Genomic DNA, 19,875 nt, shown 5'->3' on the forward strand with positions numbered 1-19,875 from the left:
GCAAGGGGACTTATAGAGTGTGTAGTGGTGAGTTTACTGTCTTTTTCTGTTTGGTGCGACCTCAAAGTTAATATATATAAGTAGCAGGAGTGTGGGGGGTGCAGCCCCCACATGGGCTCATTTGTAGGGTAGGTTTGTTTATTTGTGTTTTTGTGCTTGTGTGTTTTTGTTTGTTTGTTTGTTGAAGTGTGGGAAGGATGCTGTATGTGTTGTGTTGTATGGTGTGTTTACGTTTGCGATTTTGAATTCCACAGTTTTAGGCTTTCAACATTGTGAAAATTCAGCTTTATAGTCCTGAGATACTGAAATTCGATATTTCAGTATTTTGAGATTATAAAGTGAAACCATATATATATATATATATATATATATATGTATATATATATATATATATATATATATATATATATATATATATATATATATATATACGTGTGTGTGTGTGTGTGTGTGTGAGACTGAGTTTGGGGAATAACAAATGTAAAAAAAAAGTTAAATGAGAAAAGTGATGTTTAATATTTGCTGTTCGTCTGGATTTTCTGTCTGTATTCAGATTGTCAGAACTCAGAATTTTGAGTTCCAACATTTCAGTAGGGAGCCTCTAATCACTCACGTTTGAGTTTGCAATTAAATTTTCATGTATTATTCTCCTTATGATCAGTCTTTCACTTACCAATTGCCACATTACTAGTGACTCAAATTGAGTAAAACAGTACTTTTTATATGGTGACATCTGTTTCATAATTCTCAGAATCCTTTTAGGTACTTATTTTGTTATTTTGTAAGACTAGTGCATATCCTGCCCACTTCTTTCTGTGCAAAAAAAGAAAAGAAAGCTTGGCAAATGTATTATTTTTGAAGACCCCATGGGCCAACTCTGTTTCTTCTTCATTCTGAAAACTATCACCTTGCTGCTATGTTCATTGTCTCCAGCCATTTACTTCCCAGGCTCACACATTTCTGTTTCCAGCATGCCTCTACAGAATGTCTTTGCCAATCGAGACTTGTCCCTCAAGATGGTAAGCTCTTTTCACTGCTAAAAATTCTGCACCATAAGATTTTGTATGAAGATCTCTTTTCTTCCCATGCTGTGTAGTGCAAACTGTGATTCCCACCTTTCTATTCCATTTCCCATACTGCCTAGAGTGGACTGTGATGCCCACCTATCCCTTTCTGTCCTGTACTGCTTAGTGAAGAATTAATTCCCAATTTGTAGCTCTTGACTACCTTGCAGTCTAGGTTTGATCAGTCTCCACAAGAACCACCCCATTAGGGCCCATACCTTAGACATGAACTACCTCATTAGGGTGCATTTCCTATGCATATTTCTTCAATTTAAATATAAGGTAGGGAAGGGACTCTTAATCACATCTCATAGGATAGAATATATAATCCTCAAATGAGCCTCCTCTTCTATTTTAACCCAGTCAAGATTCATCTCCTTTGGAGAAGCCTTTGCTCATAAATATTGTAATGCCATCACCAAAAGATATTTGCCTAAATGAGGCAAAAATAACAGACCACCTTCTTGCCTTTCTACATGGGTCACACCTTTTTGATGTTTAGATCATTTATTCCACTCCCAATGAATTTTATTGCAACCCTTTCTATACGTGTTACATAATGTGATGTACATGCTAGATGAATGTGCATAATAACCAACAATGTGCAGTAAACCCACTGCCTTCCCTGGGTAGGAAAGGTGTATGAAGGCCCATGTACTGTACATTTTGTCCAGTCTGGATATTAAACTTTATAATCTGTTTTTGATATCATGTTGGGGATCCAGGTAAGGGGGATAGTAGTGAGGGACAACTATTGGCAAGCTGATCCTGGGAGAAGGTGCTAACATGGACAGGAGTTTAAGGGGTGTTTCTGGCAGCACAGGAGTCACTAGGTGATTATATGTTGCTATGCTGCATTGAGACAGGGCAGCTTTTGCAAGAGTGGATGGTGCATGTCTCATGGTGGTGCACATAGTAGAAATCATGTCTACTGTGAGGAGAGGTAAGGCAGGGTATAGTGGAGTTTTCTCCATGACTTGGAAAACTGGCTCACTCCTTAGCTCAAATCTCTTATCTCCATAAAATAAATAGGCTGATGAACTTTTCAGCTCCAGCAGGGAAGAACTTATTTCTTGTGCTCTATACATGTATTTGGGGATTGAATGAGCCTGGTTCTTGGTCTGCATGTAGGAATGTATGGAACAGTAAAAACCAGGAAGTAGAGTCATTAAGTAGGTTAGTAAAGACCCAGAAATGTACACCATTGCAGTGGCCCTCCATATCACAAAATGTAAGTACACTACCATGTGAAACATAACAATTGCAGTGGCCTTGCATATATCACAAAATGTAAGTACACCACCATGTGAAACACAACAATTGCAGTGGCCCTGCATGTATCACAAATCGTAAGTACACCACCATGTGAAACACAATTGCAGTGGCCTTGCATATATCACAAAATGTAAATAAACCACCATGTGAAACACTGTTGCAGTGGCCCTGCATATATTGCAAAATGTAAGTACACCATCATGTGAAACACAACAATTGCAGTGGCCCCACATATATGACAAAACTGAAGTACACCACCATGTGAGAGACATTATAGCTAATTGATGCTGAGACTCCTTTCCACTGTATAAAAAGGATCTTGCTTCTAGCTTTTGTTTAGATCAGTAACCTTGTAAAACCGGCCCAAGGACCCTGCAAGTTAAGGTAGTGTTTTATTCAGATTTGAGGTAAGTATTACATAATAAACTGCATGGAAAAGACTTGAATTCCAGGTACTCAAAGCCTAAGTAAGGAAAATCAGGAAAATTCTGAAATCTATTTAGTGGCTTTAGTGGAAAGAAAAAGAGTAAGAAAGAAAGGGGGAAATGTTGCCTTGAGTGATTGTGGAGCAAAAAAAAAATGAGAGGGGGCAATCTACATTACATGTATTCTAAATGACAAATTGCTATACAAAATGCCTATCTACATACATAAAACTGATGAAAAACTTAATTAAAGAAAATTATCTGAAAAATGTATTTCCATTTCAGACTCATAACAATTTATTTTGATTAAAATGTGGCTGCATCAGTAGCTAAAGAATTGCAGTTCAAGTGGGACTACTAACATTTACTTAAGTCCAGGCTGCTGCACTGTTTCATTAATAGATGGGTAGAAGAGATCCAGTCTATTGTCCAGGACCTGTGCAAGAGTCTGTACATCATAAGTAATCAGTGAAACAGAGTGACTGTTCATTTCTGATGTGATATCCTTCTCTGATTTTGTAATTACTCTCTATAAAGACACCTTATATACATCTAACAACTTACTCCTGCTCTTCTTCTAAGATTGCATGATAGAACTCTTAAGTGACCCCATCTTCAATGGGGTCTTTGTGTACATCAGGCCATACACTTGATTCCTTAATCTAAACCTCCCAAACTACAGAATTAACTTCCCCAAAAGTTTTCTCTGTAGCTTGAAAGTGTTTATAAGGCACTGGAGTCACTTGTTTTCCTGCACTTCCACTTGAGTAAATTTCTATTCGTCCTCTGAAAATAATTGAGTAGAATTGACTACAGAAACCTACAAACAGATTGAAAATGTTCTGTCAATCATCCACCTGGTCACTATATTGCCTAATCAAGAACAGCACTGACCCTTCCACTGATATCCACACCAGTATTACACTTTGAACCCACTGACCCAGTCCAACCTCTCAGCCTCTGTATAGACACTTGATCCCATATCCTGTATATCTAGTTTTTCACACACTTAAGCTTGTATATTTTCAAGCAGTTTCTTGCACATTGGATTGAAAGTTATGTTTTCTGCAAAGCCTATAGCTTTTTTTTTTGGTCTCTCCAAACTCACATATTTTTTTTTTAGAACAGACACAGCAGCCGCTATAATTTCTCATACCAGTGCCTTAGTAGTGTGCCATTTCACCTCTGCAAAGAATTCCCCCAACAATTCTGCTTTGTATATTAATCCAAATACTGGGTGGCCACGGTGGTGCAGTGGTTAGCATTGTCGCCTCACAGCAAGAGGTTCTCTGGTTTGATCCTCGGCTGGGGTGTCTTCTGTGTGGAGTCTGCATGTCCTCCCTGTGGTCATGTGGGTTTCCTCCGGGTGCTCCGGTTTCCTCCCACATCCCAAAGACATGCTGCAGGTGGATTGGACACTCTAAATTGGCCCTAGGTGTGAGTGCGTTTGTGTCTGTGTGCCTTCTGTGGAAGGTTGAGCACCAGGCTGGCAACTTGACACTGTAAAACTCCACTGCTAATCATGAGAGGACAGATGATCCGCTGTGGCGATCCCTAACCGGGAAAAAGAAGAAGAAGATATTGATCCAAATACTCTTTCAAATTCTCTGTTAACTTTGAATCTTGGATCAATATAGGAACTGATTTCGAATATACTACTTATGTCTGTATCATCCTTTATAAACTGCCATTATGTTACAGGGTGTGGTCAAGCAAAAAGGAATATAATTCCAGCATTTGTTTACTATGAGCACAATGATAGGAACATGAGAACATAATCAAAGCAGTTCAATGAGGCTTAATTTGTTAAGCAATAAATATAATCTCTACAGCAGCCATATTGTTGTCTCCAGATACTTGATAAGGTAACATAGTAAGGTAATTAATATGTGTGAGGCACTGAAAATTTGATGTCTGCTGCTACAAAAAGTCACAACCCTCCTAAGGGTATAAGAAAAGTAGTCCATTTCATTCACATTTTGTCATAACATAGTGAATAAGAACAATTTCTACTATTTATTACCATAAATAAATGGATTACTTTGGATTTATTCTTCCTCATACTTTGCTCAAAACCAGCCCCATCATGGACAACCAAGCATTAAAAAGCAATGCATCTTTATTTTTGTAGTTTATGAAGTTATTGTGTAATGCAATTGGGTGGCACAGTGATCAGTGAATAGTTTGAACACATCAGAGGTTCTCTGGTTTGATTCTCAGTTGGGGTGCCCTCTTTGTGGAGTCTACATAACCGACCTGTATTTATGTGATCAGTTTTTATAATTAGTCCAGTTTTGTTGCACATTACGAAGACAGATATGTACATTGCTGATACTAAATTCCATAGTGTATGTGCAGTATGAATGTAATACAGAAAAAAGGCCTGATGATCTACTTCCCACCCCTTCTTATGTAGTATATTCCGTCAATGGTGAATGGTGATTTGCTGCACATGGGGTCAATATGGCACTCAGATGCAACACAACAACATTAGAAGGATGTATTTTATAAAGTGCCTGATATTATTTGTGATGGTCCCTACCCCAGGCCAGTAATCAAGGAGCCTCAGTTCTCACCACCAACACCAGTGAGGGATGGCCTCTAGAACAAAAATGGATACACACAGTATTTTCAGTTGCAGTTCTCTGCACCAAGCACAATTTCCCTTAAGAGCACACAGGGAGTACACTCCAGACCTGGGGATGGACTTTCTGTCTCTCTCCAGGCTCCAAACAAGACTCAACACTAACCACTTTGGAGCTCTGTGTCCCTGTTCCATGTAGCTGACATACACACTTGGGTATTTGATTTTTACACACACATACACCCACCCACATGAGAAAGGCTGGCACAGATTTACCAGCTGTGCCCCCTGTGCCCAGGCTATAAGGCAATTATACTGCCACCAGTCACCTATTCTAAGGCTCTTACAAGGGTATCCAATTATACTGACCAGTGCAGCAAGGCTTTCAGGAGTGGCCACAGTGTCACTAAAATAAGCATAAGTATTCTTAAGATGTTAAAAGTATTCTCTAAAGTCCAGCCATAATGAAAAGTATAGAAATATTCAATAATAAATAATAAAATAGAAAACATGAGAATACTACATATCTAATACAATAAAAATCCTAACCCCTCAGAGCCACACGCTCCAGGGATCTAAATCTGGTCATCACAATGAACAAAAAATACTGGAGGGATAGGTTCCTGACCCAGAGACTCCCCATACTCTGGAATAGACTGCCCATACATGTCAAGCTGAGTGCCTCTTTGGCCCTCTTCAAAAGGAACCTTGACGATTGGATGGGAGATAGAAAATTCACCCCGGGGATCACATCAGTCGCCCTGCTAGACAGGGGACCAGGGAAGTAAATATTCTGGGAAGAAATAGCCAGGGAATTGTTATGGCTAGGCTTGTATAGGCCCTAGGACCGATAGGCTAGTACCAACCTATGAACCTATGAACACCAGAGTTTCAATCACAGGAGATATAAAAAAAATAACACAGTTGCAGAGATTCATACAGATGAATAAGGAAATTATGGTTCCCTGTTTACTTACTAAAGCAAATAAAGATGATGAATGTTGAGTTGCTTACTACAGCAAGGCAAGATGAGGTGTGGATGTGTGAAGATATTTGTGAGAGATCTTTCCTGACAGACTCTGAAAAACAAAGTCCTGATGCAAGAGTTCCAGAATATCTTTCACTAATATCTAAAAAAATCCTTTCAGTGCTAGTTATACAATGACATCACATCTAGTCATCTGACTTTGGTACAATACACACCCAGAACTTTGCTAAGATCTTTTGCAGCATCTGAAAGCTATAAAACAATTTCAAAAACTTCTACCCCTCCAGGGTAGCAATTAGTTTACCCCTAAGGACAATACAATAAGATTCCTATTCCTGCTTTTCCCAGACATTTTTATCTCTGGCTGCAGTAAGACCTGTAAGATAAAATCTTTATGGCATAAATTAACTCATTTAATTTTCAAACTATTTTTCAAATTTAGCTGGACTGAGATTAACCTCTTCCCTTTCAGAATTCCCAGTTAAACATATACATTTAATCAGTTATAATATTACAGTCTGACAAACATGTATATGTTTTTTTTTTCTGTCCAGCAGGACCTACTGTTGATGCATTTTTAACACAAGCATCTGTACAAATCTGTGCAATAGTCAAATGACATAAAATTCTTTACAAAACTCCATCTAACTATACTGGCACATCTTACACATGCACTGCCCTACTCTCCCTTGCACAGATGGCACTACCTCATATGATCACATCATTATTTTGTATAAACAATCATCAATAATAATTACACCTATCACATTTCAAGAAAGATTATCACTTAATCTCATCTGCCTGCCAATCCTGTATACATAGTAATCACAAAGACTAGAGGGATTGGCTTCTATACACCCTCCAGCTATTACACAAAGCAAAGATTAGATAATAGTATAGTCATAACTAGTTTTACACCTAATCCATGCTTGAATTCTGTATAGCTATTTATCTTATAGAGCTTGAATAGGAGATTTTCACTCCTACAATACCTTAATGATGGTCAGGTCTGCATCACATCTGGCTATCAACCCATTCATTGCAATTAAAGGGAATAACCATGTGGCCTATTCATTCCATGCAGGAGTGAGGGTTTAGAAATGGGAGAAATGCCATTATCTGCTAAGGGAATGGGGGGGGTCCTCTAAGCTTTGTCAGTTTCCCAGTGAACATTCCCATAATTTTGAGAAGAATGGAATTGCATACATGATAGGTGTCTCTTTCACTTCTTCTAGGGATACTATCTACTCAGTTTTCATGCCATCTTTAAGGAAAGTACCTCTGGTAACCCCAAGATTCCACCACGGGTTTATTGTGGAGTCAGAACTTTTGACCATGTGCACTCTCCTTTAAGGGAATTAAATGGACTTTCTCCTTTAAGGGAATTAAATGGACTTTCTCCTTTAAGGGAATTAAATGGACTATATTTTGCCATGTTTTCTTTCTTCTTTATTCAGCTCCTCTATACCCACGTTGGTCCTCAAACCCAAGTCAATGAAGTCATAGGACTTTATCCCTGCATGATCCAAGATAGAGCATGAGTTTAATGATATTGCTGTTCTGGAACAGATTCTATATTGTGGTTGATAACTACTATGACATACCTAATAGTTTCTCATAACTTGTCAAGGCAGACATTTGTAGACTTAAGTTTTGTTGAATTCACTGATACCCAGAAACACAGCTTTTAATATGCCTGTAATCCAGTCACACACCTTTTGTAAGATGCTCAATTCCTCCTTAAATCCTACTTTCATTTTGTTAACAACCTGGAATGCAATGGTCCTGACACACATGCTACTTCTTTTACTTTCATTGACTGTACATCTCTGACACAACACATTTCTAAGTGCTCACAACACTTTACAGCGCACAACCAGTGCTGGATACTTCTCGGCATCCAATTCCTTACCAAAAGTAGATATACATACAGCGACACCACTCAAATGACCCTTATGATTGTTATGGAAACAAATACTGTAAGTGGCTGAAATTTTCCACAATTGTATATGAAATTTAGGCAAGTTGAAAACAGAAAGAAATTTAAAGAAAAAGGATAAAATACAACAGTCAGAAAACAGTTTCATTTTTCATCAGTTATTTCACAGACATACTACAAATTAATTGTATGACTGCCTGGATATGTTATAAAAATGAAAACTATTATATCAAGAAGTATCCAAGATCTCATCAAGCACACAAAAATGCTGAATAGTCGCAGCATGACTCTTATGACACAGTAGTGTAACACAGCATGGTAGATTATGACTCTAGAAAGAAAGAAATTTGGTGTATTGAGTATAACTTAAACTGCAAAGGTGTATAAAGAAATGAGTGGCAATCCATTGCAGGTGTGAGCAGTTCATTATCTGCATACCTCAGGTTTGCTGACATTTTTTTGCTAATGTCGTTCATCACCTGTATGAACAGCAGTGGCCTAATAGCTGAACCCTGATGCACAACCACTCCCATTGGGGATTCCTTTGTGAGTCCACCCACTGTTCATATTTATATTATTGGGTTCTTGCACATAGCTTTCACAAATTCAACCAACATTTTTGGGACTTCAAATCCTCACAGGACTACCCAAATCAGCTTTTATGAAAAGTTATTCTATGCTTTCTCCAAGTCTAAAAATGTCCAATAGGACTCCTTCCTTGTCTCTATCTTCTTCTCAACCATCTGTCTCATTGCATACACTGAGTAAGTCGTACTGCATCCTGATCTGAGTCCAAATTGCTCATCTACCATCTTATTTTCTAGTGCCCTGTGCATTTGTTTATCTATCACTCTCCCCAGCACTTTCATGCAGTATGACAGGAGTTTGATACTGCTATACTGCCCACAGTTGTGAATGTCTCCTTTGTTCCTCCACACTAGTACTAGTATGCCTGCTCTCCAGTCATCTGGGATATACCTATTTCCCATACTGCTATGAATACCCTCTAGAGACATTTCTCCCTAACTCACCCAGCATATCTGCTGTGACTTCATCTGAGCTTGCTGCTTTCCCTGACTTCATTCCCCAGAGTACTTTTTCTATTTCTTATAGGGTGGGCTCCTCATCTTCTTTCATTGTAGGCTGTGTCTGGGTCAGTACAGCTTTTGCAAAAGTTTTCATCTTTCTGAAGCTGCTAAAAATACTCCTTCCATCTGCCTCTGATGCCCTGTGGACTGGTGAGCAGGTTTCTGCTACTAATGCAACTGTTCTCTTACCCTCTTTGCTAGCCAAATAGTTTTACTTCTATGTTTGGTCCATCTTTTTAGCTCACTGTTTTTCCTTTCCTCCTTCTTTGTTTTGATAATGTTCTGGACATCTGCATTTGACCACCAGCTTTTCTTATGTACCTTATTTCCATACTTGGTTCAGCCAGTCCAGACACTTGCTGTTTTGAGTTCCTATACTTCTTCAATTCTGTCTAGTTCTTCTTCATCCTGAGGTACAGGAGCTCTGAGTGGTTCGCCAGTCAACTTATAGGTTTTCAGCCTCGTGTCTATCAAATTTATTGCCTTCTACGACCACTGCTTGTAGCTAATAGTGTCAACCAGTGGTTTATGCTGTGGGCCAGCTGTTTCACAGGAGATGACTTTGCAATCACTAAATCTATCCCAATCCCCTTTCCTTACTGGGAGGAAGTCTACCCAAGTTGCCTGTTGGACACTCTTGTATGTGATCTTGTGACTGTCACTTTTGATGAATGATATGTTGGCAAGACAGAAGTCTATTATGGCCTCTCCTTTAATGTTGTTACCCCACCCATATGCACCAATACAGTTCTCATATACTGTTGTGTCTGTCTGCCCTGATATGTGCACTTAGGTCCCCCATTATCAACACCAGCTCATTTTGTTCTGCTTTATATAGCAGGTCCCGCAACTACCACCTGAATGCATTATCTTCCTTGCTATAAAAAAACATATCCTTACACTGGAATCTGATAGCCATGAGTCTGTCACTATCTCTGATGACATCTCTTACTCTTTTGTGAAGCCACTCTCTCACATCAATTCTCATACCATTTCTAATCTATTCTCCTCCTCTTGAGTAGTAGACTCTGGATCCTAAGCCAAGTGGCTGTGCTGCTCTGATCTTTCTTCTTATTTTCTGGATACAGCAGAATTCCAACCTCCTCCTTGCCATCATGTCATCCACATCTAAGCTGCATCTTAACTGTGAACTTATATTGAATGTAGCAACCCTTAGTTCATGTTTGGCAGATTGATTGGTTTTACATCCAGATTTCACTCAACCAGGTGACTCAAACTGAGCAACTGGATACCAGTCAGTCAATAATATATTGACCCAGGGTTGCTGGACTTTACAGCACACACTCTGACAAATAGGGGCACATAGACCATTGGGTCCCTTGCTTAGGTTGGTGTAGACTAGGTCCTCAACCCACATATCACCACCAAATAACAATGAAAGTTTTTTTTGGTGACATTAATCAATGTGACCAAAGTCAATTTTTGTACCACCAAGTGGCTAGTGATCTATGTCCTCCAGTCTAAAGGACACTGAGAACCACAGTGGAGGCCCAAAGTGGTTGGTTTGTATGACTCTTCATACAGTAGTCACCATATAGAGTCTGTGCTGATGCCCACAACTCCATCATATTTTTGAGAGATGGGAGGACCCACAGATACAGGGAGAACATGTAAACTCCATACAGACATTGGCTGAAGGTCAGGATCAAACCTTGATCCTTATACATAGGAGGTGAAGACCTTAACCATTATGGCAACTATCCCTCATATTTTTGTTTAGTATTTTATACTGGGTATACAATTTGAAAGGGCACACATGTGGTTGTCTCTTGTGGCTCTGCCTCTGTGTATGATCAAGAATGTGTACTTGGATAGCTAATTATAAAGATCAAGAATAATTTCACAAAATACAGTTACTACCAAATCATTTATGAGGAAAATTAACTAAATATACAGAAATCAATGGTGAAAGTGAACATAACAATCTATTGTGTCAATAACAGGGTGTTAGAGAACATGCTGCACCTCTTGTCAATGAAAAAAAGGCAGGAACTTTTGAAAATGTGGGCCAAAATAATGTTTAGAAAAGTATAAGCAATGGTGTTATTGATCCTAGCATGTGGAAGCAATAAACAGAATTAATCTACATGTGATCCAGAGGAGTAGCTTGCTTGTGCAATTTGAAGGTCCTTTGATGAAAGGCTATGTCTGTTGTTGCACAGTGAAGTTACACCATAGCTGTAACATCAGAAAGCCCCGTTTAAGAGGCAGCCTATTACAGCAACATTACCTATATGATACTTGAAGAATACAGAGGGTGAGAAGCCGATAAATGAATAAGACTTCTTCAGACAACTGGAGGTATTCTGTTGTATTCGATATGAATGATAGAATGGCAACAACTAAAGCGGGCCATGGTTTGGAAACAGTGGAATTGTAGATTGTAACAGAAGGAAACAGCATTTCAGAAAGTATTAACTTGGAGCACGTTCCCTTAGGAATTATTTTTTGGAAACAGTAGAATAATTCCAAAATGCCTGGGAGATGCATAAAGCTATCCTGAAAAGTAGTAGAAAATAAGTACTGGATTCCCAGGGGATCCACTGAACCATTGTGATTGGAATGGGACAAAGAAAATAATATAACTGATCTTTTTTGCATCTGAATTTAAACTATCTGTAATATATCCAGATGCTAAATACAGAACAGTAACAGCATGATCTGGAAGTGCTCTGAATGTCATCACATCTTTAACAAGATATAGATTTTTGCAAATGTTATTAAAGTTTGAGGTCTGGACATGGACATAGATGGCAAGATAGTATGAGAGGGTTAGACACCACTGAGAGCCATTTTTAATGAACAGGAAAAGATAGGTTTAAAATAAATTATTTGTATTTACTGACCTTATCAAAGCTCAGAACCTAGATATTACCTGCAAGCTTGATATTGCTCTCAACAATAACATTAATGTCATTATGTCATTAATTATGACAGAACATAGACACCCACCACCACCTTTAATACCACTGAATATTGACCTTAGCTGGAGCCACTCTATAATGAAGACATGTGACCTGTGTAGCATGCTCTGTCTAAATATGCCAGAAAGAAAATGATTGCTTTGACAGCAGTAGTTTCGTATGCATGTCAGAAAGCACAGCTGTGACAGGAAAGGGAAGTAGATGGAAGTCATTTGTGGGAGTAGAAGATGTTGTAGTGACAGGCTGGTAGCAATAACAAAAAGCTGGTGAACAGGAACTTCTAAAATTCACAATTTTCAGATTACATGTTTACATATAAATAATAACTAAATGAAGAAAATACAAAATATTAAATCCAACAGGCACCAGGAGCAGGAGGTTCACACCACAAAAAAACGTTTATTGCACAAACCAATAAAGAAACTATACAGATAATCACCAATGCTTACAGATTTCATCAGACAAATGCAAAAAATGAAGCATGTTATCTGTATAATTTGTTAGTGGGTCTGTGCAATAAACCATTTTTTGTGGTTTGAAACTCCTAGTTATGGTGCCTGTTGGATTTAATAACATGTTTACATGTGACTAAAGTCATATTCAAACTGGAGACAGAAACAGTGATAAAGGCACCAATACTGCTGTTTTGGAATGGTTTCTAGTTCTTTTTTTCAATTATTTTCTGAGCAAACAAATTCTTACAAACAGATACTTGTTTACATAGGAAGAATATGACTAGGCAGCCCCTGTGAATGTGAATGACTTCAGCAGACTCTAACAGCAAATAAGTGGAGACTGTAAGAACCAAAAGTATTCATCTTAGATCAAAGCCATTGATAACACTTGGTTGTAACTGCTGCATTACATGGCTGCTCTGATTAGTAAACGGTGTCTCCATTTATTTACTTTGCCAGCTTCTTTACTATATAAGAAATGTCCACTTTAAAACTGAGGAAGGAAATGACATTTTCTTTGATGCTAATGGAGATCCGCCTGCTGTGTATGATATCATAAACCAGCAAATAGCAACAGATGGTACAAAGAAATGTGTAAATGTTGGATATTTTGACTATCGCTATCCTTTGGGGAAACAAGTTGACATCAATGATAAAGCCATCAAATGGAATGGAGCATTCAATGAGGTTTGTAGTTTGTGCCTTAAATTCCAGTTTATAATGTATACATGCACACATAAACACGTGTATGTATATATAGATATATATATATATATATATATATATATATATATATATATATATATATATATATATATATATATAAATTGTGCATACATAAATTTTAACATGTGTACATAGTTGCTCTGCATACACTACATACATACACACATGCATGCATACATTTATATGTGTGCATACATATATACATAAATGCATAAAACATGAATGCATGCATGCATGTATATGTCTGCACATTCATTTTCTCACAGACATATCTAATTACATATAACCAAACATCTGTGCATACACATAGGCTTATGCATATACACATGCTTGCATAAATTTGCACACATGAATACATACAGACACATATATAAATACTAACATATATACAAGGATGTCTGAAAAATATGGTAATGGGACAGGCACTTAATTATTAATTCCTCTTGAACTCTGTGAAATCAGAAATTTACTGCTTCATTTGCTGTGACTAACAGTTCAATTTCTGGGGAGTACAACTGCTTTGCCATACTGCTTGCCATCCGAATGTCATCAAGAAATAATGGAAAACTCAAATAAAAGTCATATGTACTCCTTAGAGCAAATCATACTCTCTATATATCGATCCAGGTAGAAGCTGTGCAGGGGGAACCAAGGCAATGTTCAACTCCAAAAATAGTCCCATAGATGGAAAATTTATATGAATAATGGCCAAACACAAAAAGATAAATGCTACATATCCCAATATTTTTAGGAGGGTTCTATTATTTGTATTATTTTAGTTAGCACTGATTGTTAGTTTCATAAGTTATCTGTAAAATGTAGCAGTGATGGGGAAAAAAATTATATAGAAAGATTTGTCAATGAATAAGTATTATAAGAGGCATTAGAAAACACACAATCCCCCAGATTCACAAAAGCTTGCAGGGAGTGCAAGATGAGTGTAGGAGCTCACGCCGGCAATATGTCTGCCTTGCGATCCAGGAACAGCCGGCAGGGGCATGTACAAGAGCTGCTAAAGCTAGTCTTGCACGGACAGCGTCATGGTATGCAAATTACCTCATTTGCTGGTGAAAGCCATGCAAATGAGGTAAATTTGCGATCCAGCAAACACTAACTGCCCGTGGAAGATTAGTGTTACCTGAAGAAATGTACTCCATTGGTAACGGAGTACATTTCTGCAAATAGCTAAACGGAGCTATGACAGCTCCAAATAAAGGATGCATACAGTTGAGGAAGCATGCCAATGGCCGCAAAATGTTTAAAAACATGAAAATGTAACTTTATTTTTTTTTTCCCCGCTCTCCGATGTTTAAGCATAGCACAGCACCGCGCAAACGTGCGGTGCTTAAAAAAACAAAAAAATCATTTAAAAAAAGCCAAAAATAGGCATTTTCACTAAAAAGCTCATTCTGTCATGCAGGTGAATGGCAGGCTGAAGACAACATGGCTACTGACTAGTGGTTGCTAAGGGGGGGAATCTCAGTGTGAGAGATGTAACCATGCATTACTAGGCAATCCTATGCAAATGAGGATAAGGATAGTGAATCCTAATTTTCCCCAGCATGTGAGGCATGTCCCAAGAGTTTAAGATTAGGAGTAGGTGAGTAGAATACTAGAATATTGGTGACATCATGAAGGGGTGTGTCAGACAGGCTGTAAGCTAATTGGAGCACAGTGGCTCGTGTTTGCCCTGAGTTGCTCAGGATTGCAAAGAGACGTGTCTACAGTTGTCCTATTTGAAAACCTCAAACCCAAGGTGCACACTGTTAAAAGATAGGAAACTCCTTGGAAACATGCACACAGCGTGTGCACGCATGTGCATGTGTGTGCACGAGTGTGCATGCATTTGCACTCATTTGCGCGGCTCTGCCCCGGGCGGAAACAGAAAGGCAAAAAGAAGGAAAAGAAGTAGTAGGAAGTTAACCAAGGAGAACTCACAGATCTGCCAGGTGAAATATATCAGAATCAGCCAATTACACAGGCAGCAGACTAGCCCAGCCCAGCCCAGCCCAGCACTTTAAACTCTGCAAACACCATTCCCCCCCTGTTTTTTCTCAAGAACTCTGCAACACTGCAGTATACAAAGAGGGAAAGCTTAAAAAGCTTAAGTCAGACAAAATGTTAGGGGCTGCTCTTGCTATCATAAACCAACATGTGCAAGATGCTGAGGGTGGTGATGTTGTGAATGCTGCTGAGCAACCCACCATGAGGAGACGGAGAAGAGTATACAGACCCAGGATAACCTACCAGGAGCTACATGACCTGGAGATAGTGGAGCGCTATAGCATGGAAAGGGACCTCTTACAGCAAATTGTTGAGCTGTGCCGACCATGCCTGACACACCAAACTAACCGAGGGGAACCCATCCCAGTGGATACCAAGGTATGTGTTGGCCTAAGAATACTAGCTACAGGTACCTTCGAAAGACCAACTGGTGATATGATGGGGATTCCACAGGCATCATCATCCAGGGTACTCCACCAGTTCCTGGATGCCATGTCAGCACATGTCAGTGAGCACGTATATTTCTCCAACACCCATGAGGCATTGGCCAGCAATATGCATCTTTTCCAACAAATAGCAGAATACCCTGAGGTAGTGGGTGCAATAGACTTCACGCACTTATGCATCAAAGCACCACCCGGTGAGCAGGGTAGGGTCTACATCAACCGCAAGGGCTTCCCTTCCATCAACTGTCAGTTTGTGTGTGATGCCCAGGGCATAATAATGAATGTGTGTGCTGGATGCCCTGGAAGCTATCATGATTCCCACATTTGGCATCTAACCCAGCTGTACCAGTTATTTGCCAATGGGGACATTCCCTACAGTCACCTAGTAGGGGATGTTGGATACGCACTGGAACCATGGCTGATGACACCCATCAGAAATGCACACACATCTGAACAAGAACTCCATAATGAGGCACTCACACAAACAAAAATCGTAATAGAGCATGTGTTTGGGATGCTCACGTCACGGTTCTGGTGCCTGGACACATCTGGTGGAGCCTCGCAGTACTCACCAACTACATGTACCCAAATTGTTATGGTATGTGCCATGCTACACAATATGAGCCTGTGGAAACAGCTGCAGCTAGAACAGCATGGGGAAGGGCCAAACAGCCCCCACCATTGCCAAGGCCTGCACAGGCACAGCGTGACTCAGAGGAGGAACAACCTGAGCCTGTCCCAGTAGACAGAAGGAGGTATGCCCAGTATGCCCTGACCTTGGCAAAAAGGCAACGCATAGCACATTCACTAACTCAGTAGGAACCCTGGAAATGACACCTCTCTCTGACTCGCACATACAGTAAAAGGGATGCCTAACTTGACACTGCCTGTTTTCAAACATGTATAGGGAATGTACTATGTGCATCCAACACAGGCATCCCTGCAGCACCACCCTCAATACTGCCCAGACACAACTTAAGTCACTCACACATACCAGATGGGGGGTCACATACCTAACAGTCACAGCCAGCAGGACAGTTGTAGACAAACACAAACACAAACAAATGCTGTATCATGCCCTCTGAAGAGGCCTATGGGTAACCTCCCCCCAGGCTTATGCAGACAAATAACAGCAGGCCAGGCAGTGTGATGTGGGTTGTGTAGGCTATGAAGTCACAAACTAATATGAGTGTAATTGGAAGCTAAGGTCTGTAGTACAGCACAATACAGTACAATACAGTACAGTAGGCAACAGTACAGACTGAAATGGAGTACATGACATAGCAGTGCAGGCCTAGCAAATGTGTATAAGTGTCAGGTGTACCTCTCATTCTATGTACACCCACAGTAACAATCAGGTGTGCCCCCCCCGGGTAGAAATGTACAAATAATAGCTGTCCCCCCTGTATGTATAAATGTTGATAAGTCTATGCAAATTGACTCATGGAAGCCCTGCAGGCACAGCGTGTTTCCTGTCGATGTACAACACAAAGGTGAGCCCTGAAGTAAAAAACAACTTGATTTGTCACACACACATATAGTATATATGCCCATAGTGGGCATGCTCACACACTTAAACAAATTTAGCAAATTTCAGTCAACAACATACTGAAAGGTCATACTGAGCATGCTCACACACTTAGGCCATGTCTGAGTACAGCAGTGGGCCACACATATCTGGCAGTTGAGGTTCTTACTCCAGACACATGTCACTATTCACCAATCCTGCCTTGTGCACACAGTGATATAAAAACAGACCCATATAATATATTGGACCCCTGTCATAATCAAACTATGTAATACAAGTAATTAAGTTGTTCAAAGAAAGTTAAAATCCAAAGAAGATCAATAAATTTCCGATCAGTATAATCAAGAAACAATGAGCACTCCTAACATTATCCAAGCCAAGCTCTGCCAAAAATATTGCCAAAGATTTCATAGAGAACCATGAAGCTTTCTTTAGCTATGTCATAAATATGAATGTAAACTCATATATGTTCTGAGTTAGTGCAAAGTGTAAATGAATACATGTACATGACTGACATTGCCAACATATTGTCAGACAGGTTCATACATATTTACCCCCCTCTCACTGACAAAAGGGCCCATTACCACACCTGGAGATTGTGAAAACCCAGAAATCACATATACAATGGTTAAACAGCTGTATCCAAACATTAAAACACGGCATCTATGGGATGACATGGGGTCCCTGGCTGTGTCATATGTGAACTCCAAAACAAACAGACCCTGCTCCTGAACAGTCTGTTGACACTCACCCTCTGTACAGGATATGAAACTGTTGAATGGGTTACAGCAACGTTTAGCACACTCCACAAGTGTTGGTGCACAACAGACAATGGGAACTATTGTCTTATTAGCCTAATAAGCCTGATCTGCAAGGCCTTGGAGTCCATCATTATGGAACTCATAAACAGAGCTATTAGGAGCCTACAAACACTGAACCCTATCCATTTTGGTTTGGTCATGGACAGATCATAGGTTCATAGGTTCATAGATTGGTACTGGGCTATCTGCCCGAAGGCATATATTAGCCCAGCCACATTGCGCGGTATTCACCACCCCTTTAGTAGTTCCCTAGACCCTTGTACTAGCAGCTAGTACCCTTGGCCCCTATCTAGTAGTGCTGTTGGTGTGATCCCCGGTGTGAACTTTCTGTTATCCATCCACTCATCAAGGTTCCTCTTGAAGAGGGACAGTGAGAGGCTCTGTCTTATGTAGATTGGGACCCTGTTCCATAGTAAGGGAAGTCTCTGTGAAGGTAATCTATCCCTCCAGCATGTTCTATTCATTGTTGTGTTGAGGTTTATATCGCTAGAGCATGTAGCTCGAGTAGATTTGGTTTTGTTAAGATGGAGCATGTTCAACAATTCTGGGTTGGACATGGCTCTGTACATTAGACAGAGATCGCCTCTGAGAAAGTGGTATGCTACAGAGAACAGTCTTAGCTTTTTCAATCGTGCTGCATAGGGCAACTGTTTGAGGCCAGTAATCCTCTTGGTTAGGTACCTCTGTGGTCTTTCCAGCTGCTGGAGATGTCTAGCCAGGTACATTCCAATTGGTGCATTGTACTCAATAATGGGTCTGATGAGGGAAGAGTAGAGGGGCACCATTACATCCTTAGATCTTGATGTGAACCCTTTCATGATCAGATGGGTCACATAGAAGGATTTTCTAACCACTTTGGCAACATGGTTATCAAAGGAAAGCTGACTATCTATTTGGGTCCCTAAACCTGCTAGACAGTTTTCAAGGCAGTTACTCAGGACATAAATCAATGAAATGAGCTCCACATGGCCTACATAGACCTAGAAAAGCCATTTTCCAACATCCCACACACATGTCGTATCCACAAAAAATACAACCTGTGCATAAACACGTATGTCATCTGATGGATTGCCAATTGGGGCACAGATAGATCCCACAAGGTAAGAATTGTGGTCTCCCTGTTGGACTGTAAGCTAGTAACAACTGCTGTCCCCCATGGCTCAGTCCTGGGACCCCTCCTGTCTGGTGTATACTTTTCAGAAGTACAGCCAAACACATGAGGGCTATGGTTAGCAATGTTTGTGGATGACTGCAAAAAGGTTGTCATAATTGATGTTTGGCACAACAGAGACATCCTAAAAAGGGTCTCAGTCAGACAGATGTGGTGTCAAAATTATGGCCTCGAGCTACAGTCATACAAATACCACATAGGTGCCAACACCCTAAATATGGAAGTAATAATAAGGGATCTATGGACACGTGGATAATCATCTCTACTTTCAGAAACACATTCACAAATCGGTTAGAAAATCATGCTATGTCTCCCCACAAATTGTCAAAGTCTTTGCATGTAGGTCAAAGGACGTTCCCTCTACTCATCAGTCATCAGACCCATCAGAGAGTACCACGACACACTTGCAATTAATC

General features: G+C 39.8%; 1 protein-coding gene across 1 annotated transcript in view; it reads left to right on the forward strand.

The window, feature by feature from the left end:
• Positions 1-19,875, forward strand: part of LOC122801293 (vomeronasal type-2 receptor 1-like) — a 257,734-nt gene that overhangs the window by 159,988 nt on the left and 77,871 nt on the right. The window contains exon 4 of the mRNA XM_044070840.1: positions 13,223-13,450. Within this exon, the coding sequence (XP_043926775.1) occupies positions 13,223-13,450 (228 nt within the window). The remainder of the gene's footprint in view (positions 1-13,222; positions 13,451-19,875) is intronic.

This window comes from Protopterus annectens, chromosome 4.part1, assembly GCF_019279795.1.
Source record: "Protopterus annectens isolate FY-2018-M chromosome 4.part1, PAN1.0, whole genome shotgun sequence".
Lineage (NCBI taxonomy): Eukaryota > Metazoa > Chordata > Ceratodontiformes > Protopteridae > Protopterus > Protopterus annectens.